This window comes from Phoenix dactylifera, chromosome 2 (assembly GCF_009389715.1).
Source record: "Phoenix dactylifera cultivar Barhee BC4 chromosome 2, palm_55x_up_171113_PBpolish2nd_filt_p, whole genome shotgun sequence".
In the NCBI taxonomy this organism is placed as follows: domain Eukaryota; kingdom Viridiplantae; phylum Streptophyta; class Magnoliopsida; order Arecales; family Arecaceae; genus Phoenix; species Phoenix dactylifera.
Window position 1 is genome coordinate 12453944 of NC_052393.1, and position 23295 is coordinate 12477238.

The 23295-nt window shown below is 39.7% G+C and overlaps 2 protein-coding genes across 4 annotated transcripts; both read left to right on the top strand.

The window, feature by feature from the left end:
• The first annotated feature begins 5602 nt into the window (after nt 1-5602).
• On the top strand, nt 5603-10753 carry LOC103695450 (WD repeat-containing protein 44). Of its 3 annotated transcripts, XM_008776786.4 has the most exons (9): nt 5603-5748; nt 5882-6000; nt 6451-7663; nt 7800-7890; nt 8012-8169; nt 8265-8316; nt 9461-9540; nt 9650-9743; nt 9844-10753. In XM_008776786.4, the coding sequence occupies exons 3-9, from the start codon at nt 6461-6463 to the stop codon at nt 10449-10451; spliced, it is 2286 nt and encodes a 761-aa protein (XP_008775008.1). In that variant the 5' UTR covers nt 5603-5748; nt 5882-6000; nt 6451-6460; the 3' UTR covers nt 10452-10753. The 3 variants fall into 3 exon arrangements, with proteins under 3 accessions (XP_008775008.1, XP_008775009.1, XP_008775006.1); XM_008776787.4 differs by having other exon boundaries at nt 5647-6000; nt 6378-7663; XM_008776784.4 differs by having other exon boundaries at nt 5649-6000.
• Nucleotides 10754-14582: 3829 nt separating this feature from the next.
• Nucleotides 14583-16509, top strand: LOC103695454 (myb-related protein 308-like). The gene is made up of 2 exons (XM_008776791.4): nt 14583-14767; nt 15575-16509. Exons 1-2 carry the CDS (start codon nt 14635-14637, stop codon nt 16309-16311), a joined length of 870 nt encoding a protein of 289 aa, XP_008775013.1. The 5' UTR covers nt 14583-14634; the 3' UTR covers nt 16312-16509.
• The last annotated feature ends 6786 nt before the right edge of the window (nt 16510-23295 follow it).

Consider the following 23295-nt stretch of genomic DNA (forward strand, 5'->3'; position numbering starts at 1 on the left):
CCCATGCGTACTCGATACTCCAACCTCAAACATGGTAACTTTAATCATGGGACTTGTTTGATTCATGCAAACTCATTTGATTCACGAGAAGCATATTTTCTGATCAAAATATTTTTTTTTGAAAAAATAATGCCTGAATATATGGATCGAAAATATAATTTTTTATTTAATTGACAGTAGAAAGATGATACATTATAAAATGACTTAAATTTAGTTGAACATATTCTATTTAAAAGCTAAAAGATATTTTTAAAACAAAAATTATTCTAATTTTCTGCTAATAAAAATTAAAAATTTTTATATTCATATAGATTTTTTTTATAAAAATAGAAATTTTATTTCTATAAATAGTTACGTTTTTTTTTTTTTTGTATACTTTGAGAACTCTGGCCAAAGGAGTACAATCTTGGGGCATCACAATTCACCGTCGGGAATCCGACACTTCCGTCCAGCCTGTCGCGCAGAGCATGCCAACAACCTCTCCACCACCAGATTTGAGTCAGACGGCCACCACCTCACCGTCGGGAACACCCCAGTCGTCCGTATTTCAAAAGGGATCCATCAAGCAATACCGTCCGTCCGATACAGTTTGGTGCCGACCAACAACCAGCGTCAGCCGCTCCGTGTTCATCGGCAAGATCATGGGGTCAGATCAGCCCATCCGTCGGCGGGGACCATCAGTTGGACGGTCGCTGATCGTTGGGGCCCCCGGCTTCGCTCTTTCTCTTTCGGGGGCTCCCCCGTTTCGTCCGGTAGCGATACTTCGGGAGAGGATTCGCGAACGGGGGGGGGGGGGGGGGGGGGGGGAGAGTGTAAAAGTCGGCCGACGACGCGGTCCAAATCCCGGTCGGCGGAAATAGTCGCGGAGACGACCGCCGGTTTTTTTCCCTGAAAATTTTTAAGTGAATAGAACCCATCATTCCACTTTTACCAAAAAAAAAAAAAAAAAACCATCGACGTGACCGACGACCAGCGAATGGAAACAGCGTGTTTTTTTGGTAAACTACCAAGGTTGGCTTTGTTCAACCAAATTAAGCTCATTTTCTCTCATAAAAGTATTAGAGGGGACAAGATTAGTTCCAAGTTTCCATGAAAATTTAAGAGGCATCTTGTTAACTATGAAATTGTGAGTGATTTTTCAAGAGTTAGGTTAATTATTTCTTCCTTGTACATTCTTTGTAAATATTATTTTAGTCTTTTTTTAATAAAATTTTTAGGTGGCCTTTGCCTCCCTTTCAATAAAAAAACCAAACAAGTAAATAGATCTCATCTTCAATGAAGTGAAAGCCACTTCCTTTATTTCTGATAGGCATATTGAAAAGAGAAATTCCAAAGCAAAAAAAAAAAAAAGAGAGAGAGAGAAATTAACTAAGGTTGTTGCTCTTATCATGACATCAAAGGGTGATTTTTGAGTATCCCTAAAATATTGGGACCTGTGAGATATGCAATGATGATGCCTCCGAGGACTTCTGTCTTGTCGCTTTGAATCTTTTTATAGAACCAAGGCAAAAGAAGAGAAAAAGAATGCTAGCTCTAGGTTTGAAAATAAATAAATTTTAAAACAAGAAAGTCTCCTAAGAGATCTCTAAAAAATTTCTTATATCTAAAATCCCTCGCCGTTGCCATGCAGCATGCAAGTCTTTCATTTGCTACTGTTAGTTTGATAAATTGGTCCAATGACCAAATTAAAATATGATGGAAATGAGCTACCTAAATAGCCAAATAGCAACTGGGAATAAACTATGCAAAAGAGTTTAAAGAAGGATAAGGAATGGGAATATTAGTTATCATATATATGACTGGACATCCAAGATACTTAATAGTATTTTGAAAGATAGTGATTTTAGAAAATTTAAAATATGATTTTCTAAAGATTAAGTATATGATTTTTGATATTCTTCAAAATCTTGAGATTGCAAGATCAATGTTTTCTTTTCTTTTTTTTCATTGTTTCATTGCCTTCCTTAACTGTTTTTTCCCCTTAATATATTCCCACTGTGGTGGGAGATGCCACATATTATAGTACTTCAGAAGCCATACAACTCCTTATCTTTTGTTGCTATTATCGTTTGTCTTCTTTGGCATCCTCCCGTTGTTCTCTTGCCACATTTTCACCAAGATCTTGTACATAGCTCTTTGAGTATATGTTAGGTGTATTGAATGCGCATTCAGTGGAAGGCAAGCTTCTATAAATTCTCTCTGCTCAAACAAATACTTCCTATCATCTACGGGCTTTGAAATGGTGAGTAGCTTTAACTATGACTAGCTTCGACATGGTGAATGCCAAGCAATAAATAAAAGCTAGGCTAAGGGTTATTTTCTTATCCTCATATTGTGTCAAGTTGTAGCAATAGTGAAGTATTGATTTATTAGAGATGTTTTTTTTTTCTTTTTTTGTTGGCTCGGCTGCTCAAGCAGCTCTCACATGAGCACAGCCAGCTACATCACTAACAAGAATACTAGTAAAAACAGCTGAAACTAAAACCTGCTGAATCCATAGAAACTCTTTTGAATGCTGCGCAGCGAAGGAGGCGACCCAATCAGAAGCTTGGTTCGCCTCCTGAAGAACATGTCTGACCTGAATAGCCCGGCAATCTCGTAGCATCCATCACATGTCGCACAAAAGTAGGTGCTCCACCACCACCCGCCTCTCCACCTGAAGGCGATCAATCAAGACAGCAGAGTCCCCCTCCAAAATGATCCTGTCCGCCTCCAGCACATATCTCGCATGGGATAATCCCATCCATGCAACCCTGAGCTCCGCCCCGAATGCCGAGGCCTCAGAGGAGCGACATCCCCCCGCAGTAATCAGCCTGGCTCTGTGGTCTCTAATCACAAAAGCTACTCTTGCCCAATCTCCATTGGCAGGTATACTTCCATAGAAATTCATCTTAAGATGGCCAAGAGGTGGGGGCTCCCAAGAGACAAGAACAAACCTGGGCGCTATGGTAGCGGAGGGGGGTCCTAGATGTCCTTAGCCATCACCGGTGAGTCCAACTCAAACGACTCAATGACCGCCACAGCCTGATGGAGAAAAGACCAGATGTTTAATAAAGTGTAAGCACACAGCGGGAGACCTTTTTCTGTATGGTCTTATGTAATAAGAGCTGTACGTCCTTTCATTATTGGTTGTTGCATAGTTTGCTTCCCTCCAACTATTATTAGCACTTAGCACATTGCAACATATGTGATTGGTCTAAGTGAGACAAGCATCATATGAATGTTTAATCCAATCAATCAGTGAGTAGGATGGTTGTGCTCTCATCTCTCTTACTTTTGATTGGTAGAATTCTTCTTTCTTGTTCGCATACGAAGAGAAAAATTATTTAAAATCAAGAGAGTTGGTCTTAGAAAATGGAGTCTTTATATATAATAGGAATGAGGATGAACACAAAGATTTGGAGGACCTGATTTCTTATTTCAGGGGAGGGGATGCATAAGATGACTTCAGTTCCTTATTTCTGTTCATTTTTTTTTTGTTCCCATACTTGAATTAGCCATGGGCATTGGACGACATCCTGTTCGGGAGTTAAAAGTGGAGTGGCTTAGGGTGTGAAGCCGCTAGAAGATTGAAAACGTTCTTTGACTTAGAAATCAATCATCTCCATGAGTATTATGTTCAACTTATTCACAAGCTTGGAATGGAAACGAATTAAACTTTTATAATTTGTTTTGCCAATTCGACTTAACTAGTTAGCATTCATCCGTAGAAGAGGTCGAAGTTCGAAGACTGATGATTTGCAAATTTTTGATGGTTGGAAAGCTGACAAAGCCACACTTTTTGCAAGGCAAATTCTATCATACTCGAAGATTACTGAACTCCAAGCTCATTTCCAACATCAACATATTCACTTTTTTTTTTCAATAGATAGATATTTGGTTGGATTTTAGCCAGATATAGACCACTAGATTGAATCTGAAAGTAATGCATTTATTATTTGTCTAGCTAGCTTAAAAGTGGTTACTTTATGCCATCAAGAACCTAAAGCATGGTTATCTTTTTCCATCCTCTAGCTGTATCATAATAAGTGCTCACCAAACATCTTAACTATATGTTTGGCACAAAAATGGCCGCATCATTGATTATGAAAATTTCTATACTTGGTATTGCAAAGTCTACTAGCTTCATGTTGCTAATTTAAATCCTTTTATATGTTCTGATCATGTCCTTAGCATCGCATAGTATCTATTTAGAAAAGTTATCCAAGCTATATCCATAGAATTGTATTGTTCTATTATTTACACATTTCCACCAATTTCTTAAACTTTATAAAGTTACTAGAGAGATACTAATATGTGTAAGTAGCCTGCTTCTAGTGGAGAATTCTCCCTTCAAAATACACCTCATACCAGCAAGAGACTTAAATTTCAGAGAAAAATGTGTCAATCCAATGCCAATGTGAGGTTTATATAAATCATCTTTCTTATGTCGCTTCTTTCATGAGACGTTGCGGAGTGGTTATTGCTGTATATAAGAATAAGATGGCTCTTTTTAATCAAAACATCCATTATTCCATGATACCGTATATGCTATTGATACTAGTAGGCGGCTCATCAGATCCTACAAGTGCATTTAGTGCCGTGACTTATAGCCCCATGGAGCCCCAACCACTCATAAAATAAATGCACAAGCAAGATCTTGATCATAAAATAAACTACATAGGAGCCTCATCGAAACTAACCCAACCATCAATTAAAGTAATTACAATAATCATCAATTAATCTAAATGCAAGAATTATTGACTTTGGTAGGCAGCACAAAGAAACCCTCGGTATGGCAGAGCTATTAGCAGTAGAGCTTTCAGAAGTAGAGTTTTTATAAAAAGCCAGTTATTTTTCGGTAACTATATTTTTAAAGTATTGTAAAATTTTAATATGTGTTTAGCAAACAAACTAAAAAAGTACTTTTGGTATGACAAAAAGACCATAAAGGAAATTACATAGTATTATACAACAGAGCATAATAAAATATAATATATATTAATACTTAAATATATGATGTAGTATGATATTACTGTAATGTAATATAATATTATTCTAATATAGTTAATATAATATTATATGCTCTAGTATAATAATATAACATAATTTGATATTATATAACATAACAAATCAATATATTATGCAATCTGATAGTATAATATTATATTTATAGTATAATATAATATTTTGATATAAAATATTATAATAATAATTATTATATATTAATATTTTATTAATATAATATTTTTAGGAACTAATAATTGTTGGGGTCCCTGCAGATTTCTTTCTTCATGCAGACATTTACTATAATTATATGATTTTATCATGAGTATTTTAGTCTAAAAATAAAAAATTTATAAATAGATATTTTCAGCTTTCTAGTAAAGCTAAAATAATTTTTTATTTTTTTATCAAATATCATTATACCATCTAAAAATATTTTAAAAAATTAAAAAATATATTTTAACCTACCAAAAACTCAGTCAAATAGGGCTAGTCCTTCATCCCATGGTTAATATTGGTGGGAAGGGGCCAATTTGACTCGGACGCGTGAACTGGAGCGGCAACGACTGGGTAAAGGGGCAGGATCGAAAGAAGTGGCCAAACAGGGGGGGGCCGGTCGAATGAGAGAGATATTGGCAGCACAGTAGAGCGCCACGCAAAGAGCGGCAGCTGCACCAGCGTGGAGAAAGAAGAAATAAAAGAAGGCCAGAATTAAAAGCCGACGATGCGAGAGAGAGAAGAGAGAAAGAAAACTAGAGTGAGGTAAGCTGCCTCACACCCAAAACCCTCCTCCCATTGGCTTCCAAAGCCTTTCTTCGGACCACCTAGGCCAATTTTTTCGCCCAATTTGGGTCCAAAATTCCATTTTTTTATTGCGATTTCTTGAATTCTTTAGGCCCGGCGCTTGCAAACGAGCAAGAGGGGGGGAGGGACAAAGCTTGGGAATCGCGAGGCTGGCGTTGCTGTAGAGAGATTGGTTGCTTGGAGTTGACGGCGTTTTCGATGCTTTTCATGGTAAGCATCGCCCCTGTCGCTACACCGTATTTAGCTTCGTTTCCTCGACTATTTTGGTCAAAGTCGCACCGTTTTTTGGTTTTCTTGATGATTTGTTTCTTCGCTTCGTGATTTGGGCTGCGTCCTCCTTAATTATTGTCGGAGATTGAGGTTTTTGGTCATGAATTTTAAAGGAGGTCGGCAGCTTTTTTCTTTTTTTTCAATGGATTTTATTTTTTAGTTGCGATCTGTTGCATTAGAGACTAGATTCATGGTCCTCTTGTTGGGACTTGGGTTCCAATTAGGGTTATAAAATTTGGAAGATCTGTTTATTGACCGCGATCGGTTTCGTCCCCTTGTTTATCCCATGTTTTCCTCTTGCCCCGGAGGAAATTCAGGGACTTGCTTGCTGTCTATAAGGACACTGGATTGATTCCTGAGATGAGATTCTGTGTTTCCGTTGTGTTCAAGTGAGACAGCCATGGCTCATCGTTGCGCCTTCCAAGAATCAGAAGAGGAGGAGGAGGTGTTCTTCGACTCGAGGGAGGACATATCGCCTGCGTCCAATTCGTGCCCCGGCAGCCCGGCAGTCCATGATGATTCGTTGCCGGAACGAAATTTCGTCGATGGGCCCTCGAGCGACCCTGGGTACCGGGTCTGGATCAAGAAGCCTGACAGTGTACAGGAGCGGCGAGATAGGTTCATGAGATGGATGGGTCTGGATATCTTTCGCGGTTCCTGTCGAGACTCTGCCGATCATGGCCAGGAGCTCAAGGAAGACACAGAAATTATGCCAGAAATCGATAGAATTATGTCGGATGGGGGAGCTGTGCGGAGGAGCACTTGTTCGGAGAATGGGTCTTCTTCGGTGGCCAGCTGCTGCAGTGAGGGCCCAAGCACATCCAATCAGGGGGCCTCGGAGGAGAGATTCAAGTACAGAATTAAGAATTTGGATGATGGTATTGCAGTGGATATGTCAGGTAAAGTTGGAAGCTTGAGACGTCCTCGTGAAGACGGTTTGAATCAGATGGCGATGCTGGATGAGTTCGAGGGAAGCTTTGGTCCATCATCTTTTTCCCAGCAGCTTAGGCCGCAAGAAGATAATGCATCAAGCAATTCCAACAAGATGATGAGAAGGAGAAAGATTGGGTGGTTGCAGAAATTGGGTGCTGTGGCTTGCATTGTAGATAGGCAAATGGAGGAGAATAGTTCATGCATCTCTGGTTCGGAGCAGGGTGGATGTGCTAGGATTCAGAGAGTAAAAGTCCATCCATATAGGAAGCGATCCAAGGAACTATCGGCAGTGTACAAGAGCCAAGAGATCCAAGCCCATGATGGTGCAATCTTGACCATGAAGTTTAGCCCTGATGGCCAGTACTTGGCCAGTGGAGGCGAAGATGGAGTCGTGCGCCTGTGGCGAGTGGTGGAACGTGAAAGGAATGTGGACAGTGACTTTCCGGAGGATGATCCCTCATGCATATATTTTACAGTGAACCATAAATCTGAATTAGCTCCCTTATATGCTGATAAGGAGAAAAAAGCTAAATCAAGGAGTATGAAGAGGACTTCATATTCAGCTTGTGTTGTCATACCCCCGGAAGTTTTTAGGATATCTGAGGAACCACTGCATGAGTTTCGTGGGCATGATGGTGATGTGTTGGATCTTTCTTGGTCAAAAAATAAGGTCAGTTAGCTTCTCAAAAATTTGTACTTATTTGTGTGCTTGTAGGATAGAGTCTTTTCACTCTAATGACTATCAAGGCCCTCCAAAATCTATTCTTTGAATGCCAACATATGTTTTTTTTTTTTTTTTTCTGCAGTATCTACTTTCATCATCCATAGACAAAACTGTCCGCCTGTGGCAAGTTGGATCCAATAGCTGCGTCAAAGCTTTTTACCACAGCAATTATGGTAAGTGACTTGTTAAATTTATGGTCATTATTGTTGGTCTATCATTTCATATTTAATTTGCTAGCTCGTTTTAGTTTGTTGTTCTCATAAGTTCTTTTGTTTTCTAATTCATTATATCCAGTGACGTGTGTTCAGTTTAATCCTGTCGACGAGAATTATTTCATTAGTGGCTCTATAGATGGAAAAGTTCGTATTTGGGAAATTCCGGGATGCCATGTAGTTGATTGGACTGATGCTAGAGAAATTGTCACTGCAGTGTGTTACCGGCCAGATGGAAAGGTATGTTGATTACCATTCTCTGTAACAATATTTAAATGAGTCGATCCTTATGTAAGCCTATGTAAGTAAATGATTGTATTTTTTTTCTCTTGCAGGGAGGAGTAGTTGGCACTTTGACTGGGAATTGTCGCTTTTATGATGCATCAGGTAGATTTAATGGTCTCGATGTCATTTCCTTTATAAATATCCTTTGTCTAAGCATGTATACGGCATGGCTTGATTAATGCAGTAAACTAACTGGATCTTCGTTCATTGTTAGTGTAATTGCTTGTAAAACATCCACATGTTAAAGCACTTATAAAAGTTGTCTCCTAAAAGTAGAATTAGAAGTCATCTTTTATCAGCACTGCAATCTGCTGATCTCAGTAGGTGAATATACTATGATTTTACTGAGAACGTAATTGAGCAAATTGAGTGTTGTGGTTGCTGGCAGTTGTTTCCATAATGGTAGAAATATAAATCAGCCAATTAGATGCAGATATTCACATGGTTCAGTCTAAAATGTCAATGTGGAGGCATAAGGATATGTGATTGCATGCGTTTTACATATGCAGTGAAACGTTTCACAAGCATACTTGTTCTAGTGTCTAGAAAATAGATTATGTGGAAACGTCATCCTTTATGTGGCAATACATCAATGGGCAACTTCTGAATTTGTCTTAGGAAGTTAGTACTTTTGTAGTTGAATTCACCTTGCTGCATGAAGTGTGGGCCATTTAGTTGTCTTATTTTCAGTAATAGTTTACCATCCATTGTTCACTCTTGGTAATAAATGGTACAAGGGAAACTGTTAAAATTTTGACCAGTCTGACTATTCCTTCATTTCCGTACCTTTCATTTAAACCAGAGCAGCTGAGCCACACCTTTTGTAATATATTTGGCTGCAATTTTTACTGGCTTGTACACTACTAGTTTTGCCACACTCTGTGCTTTCGCTATCAGTGCGACCCGTGTTTGTTAAGATTATTGTTTTATGACAGATGTTATCAGTAAATATTTGGCTTGTGAATTTTGAAGCATTGCTGTTGCCTGCTCTTCCTAACTTGAAAGTTGAAACAAGTTTTGCTCTCATACTGCATTTTGTCATAGCATCAGGATTATATGATGGTTGTACCCATGAATAAGATTCTCCAGAGTTAAAACTGCATGTTATATATTATCTATGTCTTGCATTATGTTGTGTTGATGTCAGTATTGGTTAGTATGTGTTTGGAAACAGTAATGCACTTTCTGGTTTTGTCTATACAAGTTACTTTATGATTGCTTATTGCTTTCTTTGACAATGGATCAGATAATCATCTACAACTGGAGGTTCAGGTCCCCCTACAGGGTAAAAAGAAGTCTCCATTCAAGAGGATAACTGGCTTTCAGGTAGCTTTCTCCAAAAAACTGGGACTTTTAACATGATCCATATATGTGTCTCTTCTTGTGAACTTCACCCATGCAGACTGTCCATCTTCAATTTCTTTGCATTCTCCAGTTTTGCCCAACCAATCATCGAAAACTACTGGTCACTTCTGCCGACTCACAAATTCGAATTCTTGATGGGGTTGATGTTGTCTCCAAATACAAGGGTATAAAATCTTTCTATCCTGGAGATGCCATCTCCTTTTATCCAGCACAATCATTTCCTGACCTCCATTCCTTGCGTGTACGTGTCATTCTCATGTCCAGGTCTGCGGAATGCTAGAAGTCAGATGTCTGCGTCCTTCACTGCAGATGGGCGGTATATCATTTCCGCCAGTGAGGACTCTAATGTATATGTCTGGAGCCATGCAAACCAGGCAGTGCCTGCATCCAACCGCTTGAAGAGCACCTGGTCTTGCGAGCGTATCTTCTCCGACAATGCATCTATTGCAATACCTTGGAATGGCCTAGATTGTAGAAATGCAGTCTCCGTCGCCTCCGAGGTTCTTCCTTCGCAACATGTCTTTCGGGACCAAGCTGGAAATACAGGTTGTTCTTGTCCCCATTGCTGTGGAGAAGATTCATTGGGCGGCGGCAGCAGCAGCAGCAACCTCCATCCGTCGCCTTTGGGTGGTAGTTTCGCTCTGAGCCATGAGTTCTTCTCGGAGTTCCTGCCCAAAGGCTCAGCAACATGGCCTGAGGAAAAGCTCCCCTCGAGCTCCACGACAGCATCTAGCTTGTGTAAATCCCAGTACAAGTTCCTGAAAACCTCTTGCCAGAGCACCTCCCATGCGTGGGGCCAAGTTATAGTAACTGCTGGATTGGATGGGCGGATCAGGTGGTTCCAGAATTATGGATTGCCGGTGCCGGTGTAGCTTGATAGTAACCTACTATTTTGAGCATCGCCGCATGCTGGAGTTGATGCTCAGAGCATAGCCTACTGAATCGTGTGTGGGCCAAACTTGAATGTATTTGAGTGGTGGGCCTTTTGGTGTTTTCGTTTCTTTTCTTTTCTTTTCATCTTTGGGGACTCTTCTGGGGTTTTGGTTTTATATGCCGCGAAAGCGATGCGACAGAGTGGCTTGTAGAGCAGCGGACGGGGGCTAGTGGGACGGCTAAATTGTATTATTGGACAGAGAAAATCCATTCAATCAAAGATTCATTCATTTATTCTTACGTACGTGTCCAAGGTGGCCTCCTAGAAAAGGGGACGGTTCCATGTGTGGGTAAGCTGTGTTGGGGTCGTGGATAATTTCAAGCGCTTCGTGTCTCGTGGTGCTCGTTTCTCGATGGGGTGCTGAAGTGAAGTTATTGCTGTTTGTGGCGGCTCTAGGAGACTTAAGTTGGATTCTTAGTGCTTTTGCGATGCTTGGGCTATTGGATTTTTTTTTATCAATCTATACCGTGGATCTACCATGTCTGGTGGATTCTGGGTGGTTTTTGTTGACTTTGGGAGGCTGAATCGGATGATGGTTGATAAGCTGGTCTAGGGAGTTCTCGCTTATTGACTCTCTCTAAAGCAGGAAGGGCCGGAGTCGAAAAACACTCATTTGATTCATCATCATTCTTACGGTAATACTAATTTTCTAATCTGGTTAAGTGAAAGCCTGAAAGGTGAAATTGAGCTAATAATACAAATAATAACATAGTTAATTGTGACTACACGCCACTGAGAATATTCATTAAATATTCTGCACTTAAATTCAATTTTAGCTGTCATGACATATGGCTTGGTTTTTAGTCCGGAGGGTGCGAGAAATATCCAAGGTGACTTACTGAGAATATTCTTTTTTTTCTTTGTAGAATCATTTTCAGTTTTTCGTTGGCTGAATTATGTGAACCATCCTTTGGTTATTGAATTGAACAGTTATCCAATAGTTCATAATTTTACATTACATATGTATTCATAGCTAGCTCAAGAAGTACTAGTGGATTATATTAGTATACTATAATACAGACTCATTGAGGCTGATGACGGACTGATTGTTGTGCTTGTGACTAGATTTGAATGAATTTAGATCCTTAGCATGATGATGACATTATGGCTTAGACCAAGAAAGTATGAGTAGATAAGGTATGAGACCAAGCAGTGAAGAGCTTAAGATTTATGTATGAATTAGAAGGTAGGCCTTACGTGAGACTGACCACAGACCGATCATGATGCTTGTGATTAGATTTGATTGGATTGTAATCCTTAGTTTGACAAAAATGTTAGAGCTTAAATGAGGAAAGTATATGAGAACCTGTGCGGGTGTGTGTTTAGTCCAATATTGATTATTCCTTAGGTAGATCTTAAGTATTCATACAGAATCAACGAATACAAATAATATTTTCCGACTAGTCTTTTTAGATGAGGTTCTGAGTTATTGCACTCAACTTTAGAGTATATTTCCATAATGGAGCTAATCTAAGAACTCCCTTCAATTATACCCATTACTTTTTGTGACTTCAGCTTAAGATTTAGCCACACATATTTCAGTGCCTTGCAATCCAACCACTCCCAAGATTTAAATGGGACAGCCCGTCCATTCCAACTAATTGGCAATTATATCCCAATCATTCAAGACACCAGACTTCCCCACAACTAGCAGCGATGACAAAGGAATCACATTCGCAGAATGTGACACCTTTCTAGTGGCCACGACACGACGGAGCACCCAATTTGGTTGGCTGGCTAGAGCTTGTCAAGTTGTCATGCGCCAGCTGGAAGGGAAGGACCACATTGTACCATTAAGGTGACTTGTGTAACTCCATGTAGCAAAAATATTCCCTCCCTCTCCCTTCACCCAAATGTTGAGGGTTTTGTGAGCTTCTCTAGTACTAGTATTGCCCGATGGCATAAAAATTGATTTACTTCACATTATTTGTGCATCTTCCACTCGAATTTAAACCTTTAACCCGGTGGCCTGCATGAAGCTCCGCTACTAACCCAAATTCGTCGGCACCCAAGTGCCTTGGAGTACACCACATGCCTAAATCTAATATAATTTATATGTTGAAAAGAAAATACAAAATTAGAGCTCTCTCCAAGATTCAGAAAAAAATTAAAAAATAGAAAAAATCAAAAAAAAAAAGAAAAAAAAGGAAGACTTCATGTCCAAAGAGTAATAGTTTTCTGTGGATTACTCAAATTGAAAAAAAAAAATTGTTAGCAAGAAGTTAGAATTTTTCTTTGATTATACTTGTTATTTTTATATATAATTTTTTTATTTAAATATCTATATCTCTGTCTCTATACCTATTAAATAGAAAGCAGAGAGGATCGATCGTTAACTAATTTCACACATGTAGGAAAAATAAATCCAAAAAAAATCCAAAATAAGTCCGAATCCCCTGTACCAATTAAACGGATAGGAGAGAAAACTTAACGTCTCTTCAAAATTCAAAAAAAAAACTGAAATAAATATTTTTCAAAAGTCGGGCATCGTGGGAGTATTATTCTTGTAATAAACCATTGGGAAGACGGTAAGAAGAGCCAAACCGATTGCTCGGATGCCTCCCGGCGACTTCGGACGACAAAAAGCTGGCCAAACATGACGTAAGAGCACAGGAAAGTCCTAACCACATCCATTCTGGCCTCCTCCTCGGCTTTTATTGTGAGCTTTTCATAATCTTGTTAATTTCTTGTCCCACGTTTCTCAATCTCCCTTTCATCACTCTTTGTCGACTTCTCCACTTTTTACCTTCCCACCTGCGTCTGTGTTGAGGAATATGGGAAGGGAAGGCAGCGTTGAGAGAAGGGTGGTTGGATGGGACAGCGTCCGCGGATATGTTTTACTGTAATGGATATTTTCTCGGTTTGTGACTCAGGATCATCCAATGCAAGGTTTGTTCACATTGTACATCCTAATTTTACCATGTTGAATGACACGCTATATAGAATAGATCGATCGTGGCAGCCTAAAATCTAAAACAAACACTAAATAAAAAATTTAAAAAAAGATACTGAAAAAAAATAATTAGAAAAAAATATTTTTAATTAAAAAATTGAGCTACATAAAAATGTTCTCTCATTCTTTAAAGAAGGATAATTCTCACTCTCTTCTTTTTTCTCTTTTATCACAAAGAGACACCAACGGTCCCTTTAAATAGGACATCAATAGGTGGGATGTTTGATTCCTATTTAAAGAGACACTTATAATAACTATTCTCAAAAAAATAACTAAATAGAATAAAACTAGAAATAAAATTCTAAAGTCATTAAAGCTGATGACAAATTAAACAAAATTCCTAACAAGATTAGGATTTGACAATGATTCTCAACATGTCCTTATGAATCACACCAACTCTTGGACGTCATTGTTGCACATCAGCATAGAGAAGTTTTGCACAAATGATACTTGATCTTCTCCTCAAGATAAGAAAAAGGAATCATATACATAGTTCCTAAATTTTCTCCCACAAGTTTCAGTTTTAGAATATTTATATATTGTCTAAATTAGAAACTTGACATCTAGCTTAGAGTTTATTTTCATATGTGATTTCTGTTGAAGCGATGTTTATGTCATTTTTGATGTCTGTATTCTAGTTCTGTCAACCAACTGCTTGATCTAAAAGTTAAAGTAGGAAACTAGCCACTTTTTTTACTTTTAATAAAATTTTTAACGTTTCTGTATAATGTTGATTTGGACGATGTTGCACCAATTTGTGAAGCCATGATGCTGATTGAGGCAGCTGTTTTTGAGAATCCAACTGAGATTCTCCCTCAGTAGTTGGGAAAATTTTCATTGTCCTAGTTGCGTGTTATAATCTGATAGGTCTGGAATGCTGTTCAGAATTTGCCAGCGGATTGCACCAATTTTTCAATCACATTACGGACATTTTGGACCATGCTCGTCAGCATGCTCCAACTGTCACATTATTGAAGCTTTTGTCGATAAATCTTCCAACTTCTTCCTTCCATGCACACGTTTTTTTGCTTTTTTTTTTTTTTTTTTGAGGTAATGCACTTGGAGTCTATAAAAGTGTACGAGCGAGCATTCTTTTACAAGCCCCTCTCCCCCGCGCACTCTTTTGGGGCATCGCACCGAAACCTCGGAAGGAACGCAAGGGAAGAAGATGGGGAGAGCCCCTTGCTGTCCCAAGGTGGGGATGCACAGAGGGCCATGGAGTCCAGGAGAAGATGCTCTGCTTGCCAACTATATCCAATGCCACGGCGAAGGAAACTGGAGGTCTCTTCCTAAAAAAGCAGGTGTGTGTATCTTTTGAATGTTTCCGTTCTCTCAGTTATCACCAACTCCCACTTCAGTTTTAGGCAAACCATGCAACCGGGAGGATTATTTTATCTCCTCAGCAGATTCTTCTCAATATTATTTTCAGTAGGAACAGAAGCTATCGTATGATGAGATGCTTGAAATGATCAAAGAAGTTATCACTTCTTGCTGCTGCATGCTACTGCTTTGAGGACCTTTTCTCCTTGTTTCAGCTCATTTTTTTGCCGTTTTTAGGCTTCCCTCCTTTGAGAGTGCAGTATCAATCGTTCCATAGTCCCAGTCATCATGTTGAATGGATCATAGAATAACTGCTTTAATTTGTATTGTTCTGCTGTATCTTTTACTCTTTGATCTGAAATAAAGGCCAGGTGGCGCATCTTCCGCCTCCCTTATCCTCAAAAAAAAAGAAAAAGAAATAAAAAGAAATTCTGAAGTGTAATTATATGGGTGATAGAGTTAGTATTATTACGATATTAATGACCTGCTATGGGTTAATTATTAGAATGAATCACCCAAATTGTTGACTAGTTATGGGAAACATTTCTGAGGAATTAATATCATTAAATTTGAAGGCTTTTTGACTTCTAATAGAATGTAGCATGCAAATGTGGACTTCCTCTCATATAAACAATGGAAGATGCATGTATCACTTAGAAATGGAAAACAATGGAAGATGTGCTCTATTCTTCTTACAAAAATCAATCAACTCATATAGGTAGGTAATACTTATATCTTTTCAGAAGGTCATACTTCTATCTCCCCCACTAAAATCAAACTGCTTTCAGGTCTTCTTAGATGTGGAAAGAGCTGCAGACTGAGATGGATGAACTATCTGAGGCCTGACATCAAGCGTGGCAACATCGGGCCAGAAGAAGAAGATCTCATTATCCGACTTCATTCCTTGCTCGGCAATAGATGGTCTTTGATAGCTGGAAGGCTGCCTGGTCGAACCGACAATGAAATAAAGAACTATTGGAATAGCCATCTCAGTAAGAAGCTCAGAAAGCAAGGAATGGAGGTTAGAGAAGGGACCTCCAAAGGTACATCAAAACGAGCCCGGATATCACAAAAAAAGAGTACTGACAATGTCAACAATAGTAATAACCACAACAGCAAGAGCCAACAAGACAAAAGAAAAAAGAAGAATGAAGGGGAAGGCACTGCAGAGATTACTAGGACCAAGATCCATGTTCCAAAACCCACAAGGTTCACACCAACCTTGATGAACTGTAATCTGATTGAGAATAGTAGCGTGTCTGAAATTCCTAAGACTGAAAGTGCTACATCAGAGGAAGAGAAAGGAGATATTAGCATGGAGGATTTGGAAATGAATTTGTGTGACATCAAGGAATGTGGCTTCTTCTTTGAAGAAGATGACCCAAGCCATGCTCTAGCTTTTGATTTCCCCTCGAAAGATGGACTACTTGAAAGGCACTTCCAAGAGTACTACGAACTCTTGAACTCAGAGGGAGATCAGGTGCAGCTGAATCCTTTTCCTGATCAGTCCTTGTTGCTATGGTGACTGATGAGGAAGAGGAGAGAATCGCTGTAAAGGAGAGAGATCGCATGCTCACCTTCTATTCCTTCTGTATGTAAGAATTGCCAGCCATAAAATTGGCTCATCATGTTGTGTGATCCTGCGGACTCTATGCCTACTCGGTACAGTGTCAGCATCTTCCTATCTATACATCACTGTATTTAATGCATCAACTGATATCAGTTCACCGATGAAATTTGGTAAGCGCGAATGCTTTAAATTTACAAGATGTTCATGTTGGACTTGAGCTATATTGACTTGATTTGGACTCCCCGTTCAAAATAAGGCTCCAATACGGTAATGGGATATATTTTGTAACGGTTTCGATAAAAATAATTTCTACCTAATCGTATCAAAGACAACATCAATCTTAATCTCCATAACTGCCTTTGATGGGTGAGGCACGTTATATCCTATGGACTTGGTCCCCAATCCATCTGAAAGTGTTTGTGAGATCCTCCCCATCAGAAATACTTGGAGTTGGATTTGGAAAATCAAGATATCACTTGTGAGTGGTGAGGAGTATATCTGGATATTTATCTCAGATCTTCTCATGATTGCAATCAAGCTAGTTTCAGATATTAAGGCGGCATCATCAGTGGTTTCATCTTCATGTAAATTTTATTGCCTCATATAGTTTAATAGTTCAAATATAGCTTGAATTTTTGATGCACATTGCAAATACGTCAAGATTCACTATCTAAGAGCTGGTAAATATGTCTTCCATTAGTAATGGTTCCGTGGTACAAGAAAGCAGCTGATACCCAAATAACACGAAGTTCTTTCCAAACTTTGCCTTGCTTGCGACAATAGTTAGCATATAACCGTGACAGGATACCTTCATTTGTTGTTAGCCTTCAATTAGTCTTGATGTAAATTGCTTTTATATTACGGTCCAAAGTGAGATGTATTAAAACTTTGAAATTTTGGCACTTCATCTATCAACATGCCATGAGCCATCATGAGGTTGGTGGGAAATTTCATTTTCCAAAAGACGGTCGCCTGCCGTGAAGCTTTAAAAGACCACTTGGTGCGCATGCATGAAGACATACTTCGTTGACTATACACCGCTTGCTCATGCAACCTGATAGAAACCGTCAAAAAGGTTCTTTAAGCTTGAGGTGGACAAGAAGGGAAATAAGGAAAGACACATTCCTCTCTAAGCTAGGTATTAGAGCTTGGTCCTCAAGATAGATTTTTCCACCGAAAGAACATCCTGATATATAAGTAGCTCGGGTCGTTAAGCGTTTGAGCTGAATCATAAACCTTCCATTAATTATTTCATATGAGACTAAATGTCACACATCATGATCCTTAATATTCTCCGCTTTGTGGCTGATTCTCAAAGTTTTTTTTAGCGTACCGTGTGTTACTACTCCAGAGCCTAATTCCGATTACCTAGGATCGTCGGTCATTTATTCTGATACCACTTGTCGGGGAGATACAAAATACTTGCTCGTGAAATCTCAAGTTTTACATAATTATTAATAAGTATAGTAGCTAGACTGCTTATGCTGCACTGATTTTGTAAATTAGAGGCTGACTAGTGAAATTCAAGGATATCTTCTTTCTACAGAAAGAGGTAATTTTACTAATACAAAGAGCTGCTCTCGAACCGATATCTGAATTCTGGTTTGCAATTGAGCTCAATGACAAATTTGATCTTATCTGAACAGTATTCTTAGATCTTCCTAATGTATATGACCACTTTTAGGTTATTTTTATGTTCATATATATAGCACATTTCGGTGTATGATTTTCTTTTTTCCCCCTGAAGCAGACTTTGTTGCATGAATTTAATGCTCCGTAAAGCCTGCAACAAATTATATATCCAATACATGTTTATAATTTAATTCAAATAGGTAGCTATTATAAATTCAATAAAAACTATAATACGGAATGGCCAATATGTTTGAGCAATTTATAGGCTTTTGTACTGTAAAAATGCTCGCAAATATTCTTTTGAGAAAAAAGTGTTTGAACAATTGCGCTCAACGAGGGGGAAACCCTTAAATAGGATGTATCCAGGATCATTGCAAAAGTTTGGGATTATTTTCGGTATTTACATACTTATCATATAAAGTCCCCATACCAAAGGCCCACCAAGGACAGAATGCTTCAAATCCATGAAAAAAATTAAACCATATGTTTAGTTTCAGATTTTCTGGAAGCTAGTCTCATGGATACAATCATACCAATCCCTAACAAGATCGCTTATCAAAGGATAATACACCGAAAGAATCTGCACATAGAATGATGTAAGTCACAGTCTCATTCGGCCGCCGGAGAAGAAAACCACAGGAAAATTATCAGCTGAAGTACCTAAAAAGATTTTTAAAGAATCGAAGTACAAGAAGTCGAAATCCTACGTCAAAGAAGAAAACCTACAAGAGAGAGAGAGAAGAACGGAAGTCATCGCTTTAGTCGAGGGACGAAACACGAGTTTACGTAGTGGAGGCTCAAATATTTGCCATTTTTCATTCCTTTACGTGTATAAAATGGGAAGGAGATGAGGAAATGGATGGTCAGTAGAATTGAACGAGGACTTGGACCGGAGGTTGGTGAGCGTTGTGGGTTGACTCAGCGACATGAAATTAGTTTAAGAACGACGAAAATTAAGAACGCAAAAAAGTTAGTAAACTTGCCGCAAAGGGACCGAAATACAGATGCGTGCAAGCCACGAAAATCCGGATACCTGAAAGCCATCACATTTTTGTTTTTTTTTGTGGTACCAGGTACCTTCAAGAGCAAGCAGTACGTGTGCCACAAGAACAATGACCTATGGCTACGTAATACCTACCAACTCTACTGTAGGCAAGTAGAACTCGGGCAGGTTTGACACGTATGGTTGCTGCACCCATCTCTAAGGTCTAATTAAAGAGAGAGAAGTGAGGGTCAATGAGGAGAGGGAACGGGTTGTATCGTTTTGGCATGGAAGAAGGATTCAGATTCCTTATTCATGAGGGAAGGTGAACCTGAGACCCTGAAGAGAAGGTGCATTTCATGACGATGCACGATGGACTGAGAAGTTGCCGTGTTTGAATTTTTCTTTATTCCTTCCTTTCAATAACGTGGGAGAATGGAGATGGACGGCCAAGAGCCTTAAGGATCGCCACCCGCCAACGCCCGGGAGGGGGAAAAAAGAAGGATAGAGGTTGTACCTTTCGTGGGAAAGAAGGATTCACCGTCCTCCCCGAGAATCCACTGTTGGATCGTATAATAATTGCTTTGTGAGCTGTGCAGCAGGTTGATGAATGATTTTGAAGTGCTTCGAGAGCTGTGCGAGATACGATCCAAGGGCCAATATTATGAAAGAAGAACAATAATTCTTCCACGTGAAAGATAAAATCCGGAATGCTAGCATGTTATTAGAGTAAATTCGACACGTGCAATATATGCAGAAATACGTACAGGAGAAAGATGCATCAGATGGGCGGCCAAGATTGCATCTAATGGTGAAATAAAGGAAAAGGCTAAGAAAGCAGCCACCATTTAGGGAAGAGGATAGATAATGTGTGTGAGAGTTATAACATGGCGATATGGGAAAAGAAAGAGCCTCATAGATGATCCTTTGCAATTCTAAAGGAATAAAATTGGGGGTGCCGGGTGCGGCACTTACACACGAGGTATATATAATTTTTTAATTAGAATATATGTCAGGATTAAATATGGAGTGATATATGCCATAGGGGCCAAGTGCGGTCATTGTTAATGGCTGTAGAGCGAAAATCTAAAACTGGATACCTGAGTATAGCATATGTATAAGTATATGAATGCAACTATAGTATGATTATGAGACTCAGATAATTTATCTTACTCTAATTCTGGATATCGATTCATTTTGTAAAATGAAATATACCATTGCTGCATATGAATCTCATTGAAAGTAATTATCATGAAGTTACATGTACAAAGGTACTATGATTTATATACTTTAACTGAGTCGAATCATGTATATTTATTTAATCCAATTCTATAAAGAGGATTCATTACTTATTGAGTTATGAAGCTCCTAACTTTTACCTATAATTTTCAGATCCAACTTCCAAGGACCAAGAACTAGACCAATATCGACTTTTTGGGAAAAGTAAATAGCGGCAAGGCCATCTTCCTAGTTAGTATATTTGATTTTGATTCATGGTGCACAATAAAGTGTGGCTTGGAGTTATGTATAAATATTAAGATACTGAAAGTTTGTGTTATAAATTTTGGAATAGATCTCTATTTATGACTTAGGGTGGTATGCATGATTTTATGTGATATTATGGTTTAATAATTTAGCTGCTCTAATAATCACTATTGCATGTGGTTGAATTACATGACTTTAGGTTATATCAATTTACTAACAAATGGAATGCCTTGCATGCTTATAGATCCAACTTTTGTGAGTATGCAGTGGTTGTCATGCCTCGAATTGTGATTTTAGGGTTGGAGGCATGATAAAAAGAAGAGAGCAATTAATGTGGTATGATACAAAAGATGCAAGCTGCCTTAAAATTCTATCAAAGGTGTTGGCTAACCATTTGCAACCTCATATGGACAGCTTGATTGATCATGCACAATCTGCTTACATTAAGGGTAGATCCATTCTAGATAACATCTGTGCTAGCGAAATCATCCATCATTCCAAAAGAAAGTCACCAGATGGTATCATCTACAAGTTGGATTTTTCAAAGGCTTTTGATATGGTGAACCCAAGTTACCTTCTCAAGCTTCTCACAAGCAGAGGTTTTCCTCTCGAGTGGATTCAGTGGATTAATAGTTTCATGTCATCAGGTAAGAACGCAGTCATCATCAATGGGGAATTTGGGGATTGGATTCCTCACAAACGATGTCTACGTCTAAGAGATTCTCTCTCGCCTTTTCTGTTGATCCTTGCAGGCTTGCAGCAGATCCACTTTGTAAGATGCTTAACCAGGCAGCTCTTTTTTAATATATTTGAAGGCCTAGGATGTCCTTGGAGTCGTGGTGGCATGAAAATCTTACAGTATGCTGATGACACTATAAAAAGAAGTGCAATGGAATTACTATAGAAGAATTAAACTTTCCGCTTGCCGGAAACCAAAAAGGAGGTGCTCTAGATTATGGAGGGATGTAATTTACCTTTTGAAGTTATTGTGGTTCAAATTCGGCCTGAGGGTGACTACGCCGGAGGGGTCGAGGGGAGCTGCTGGACGGGATAGAGAAGGGGGTCGCTTCCTACGCGCCAGCAGACCTGCACAAAGTCTCACCGGTGGGGTTCCTGTGAGGGCCCTCCGATGATAAAGTTAGAGTAGATTTTTAGTGGTTCAGCCAAAAGTTGTTAAGCATTACCTGATGGGGCTATTTATAGTCTTCGCAGAGGTGCCCAAGTGGTGTGCAGCTAGGGCTTGCTTGAGGCATACGGTGTAGGCCGTCCTTGTGAACGGCATGGCGTCGACAGAGGTGGCAGGGTATGGCTCCTGGTTAACATGTCGTGGAGTGGCTAGCAAGCGAAGCATGGCGCGGTGAGGCTGTAATGTATGGCCACGTATGTGGGCATAGAGGCGCGTGTAGGTGCGCACGTGGACGTGATCGTGGGCGAAGTCGGGCTCGCTTGAAGGGCCGCGACATGTAATTGGTGAGGTCGGTCGGCGGACACTGAGGTCGGCCCAGCCTCCTCGGCTCTGAAGTCAGCTCGGTAGGGGGCCACGAGCTGGGCACGAGACGTTGTTGCAGATACCTGCGGTCGATTGGGCCTCTTCAGCTTTCGGTCGATCCTGCAGGGTGCTCCAAGCCCGGCTCGAGGGGCGTTATCTATAGATACTTACGGTCGACGGGGCCTCTTCGGCTCTTGGTCGATCTTGCAGGGCGCTCCGAGCAGAGAGGTCTGGGCGAGGTCTGGCTCGGCCTTTTATAGGATTCGGGGTCAGACTGGTATTCAGCAGAACTGAGGTCTGGCCTGCTTGGTGCTGATATTTATTTGACTGAAATTGGGTGGTCCCATGTTGTGAATAGGACGATCCATTTTGCCCCCCATCGGAAGCCTTTTTGGAATAGGGTACACCATAAATTTGGAAACGACCAAGGAACTTTGTTTTGGAAAGAGAATTGGCTCTGCGAAATTCCTCTGAAGGAGCTTCTCCCCAATTCACTATCAGGATGGGTGCTAGTTGCTCTTTTGTCACGCCCCGAACCCGGGGCCGGGGGCGCGAGCAGACGCCGCGCACCTGCAGGGCGGACCCCGCAGGCACGCAAGGCAGATAAATCAGATTCAACATCAATAACTAAACAAAGATAAATTCCAGTTTTCATATCAAATGTCCACATATATACATAAGACAAAAGAAAATCCATATCTACTAGCTAACTACATCATGATCTCTCCATCCCGTAATTCCTACAATCATATGTCATCACCTGCAAAAATATAAATAGTAGGAGTGAGCTAACAGCTCAGTAGGCAACATCATGCAATAAAGTCATCATATAACATGTCATGATGCATATAAAAAGCAGCTAAAACTATGAATCCAAAAATTCACACGACAATCCGTAAACCCGATCCGAGACTCAAAATAACTCAACCGCATGACTACGGCCACATCACCCAGTGGCATGGTTACACCGAAGTGCCAATACAACTCTCCGAAGAGCCGCTCCACTGAGCCAATGCACCACTGTGCCGCACCCCCTGGTGCCAAACTCACGCTCCACTGAGCCGCTCCGAAGAGCAAAATGCACCCCTGTGCCGCCACTATTCTATCACCGGTGGTCGCGGTGTCGGAACTAGTTCCTCAGTACAAGTCGACAGGGCCAACGTATCATCCCATTGGCGGGGCCTAGACTATAGTCACGTGGATTTTAAAAGTCAACAAATCGACTTTCCAACTCAAGTCATGAACAAACTTCCAATAGTACAGTACATAACAGTTTATGAAATTAAATATTTAATTCTAAATCTAACAATAATGCCAATAATAAATCAATAAATCAACATATGCAAGATAC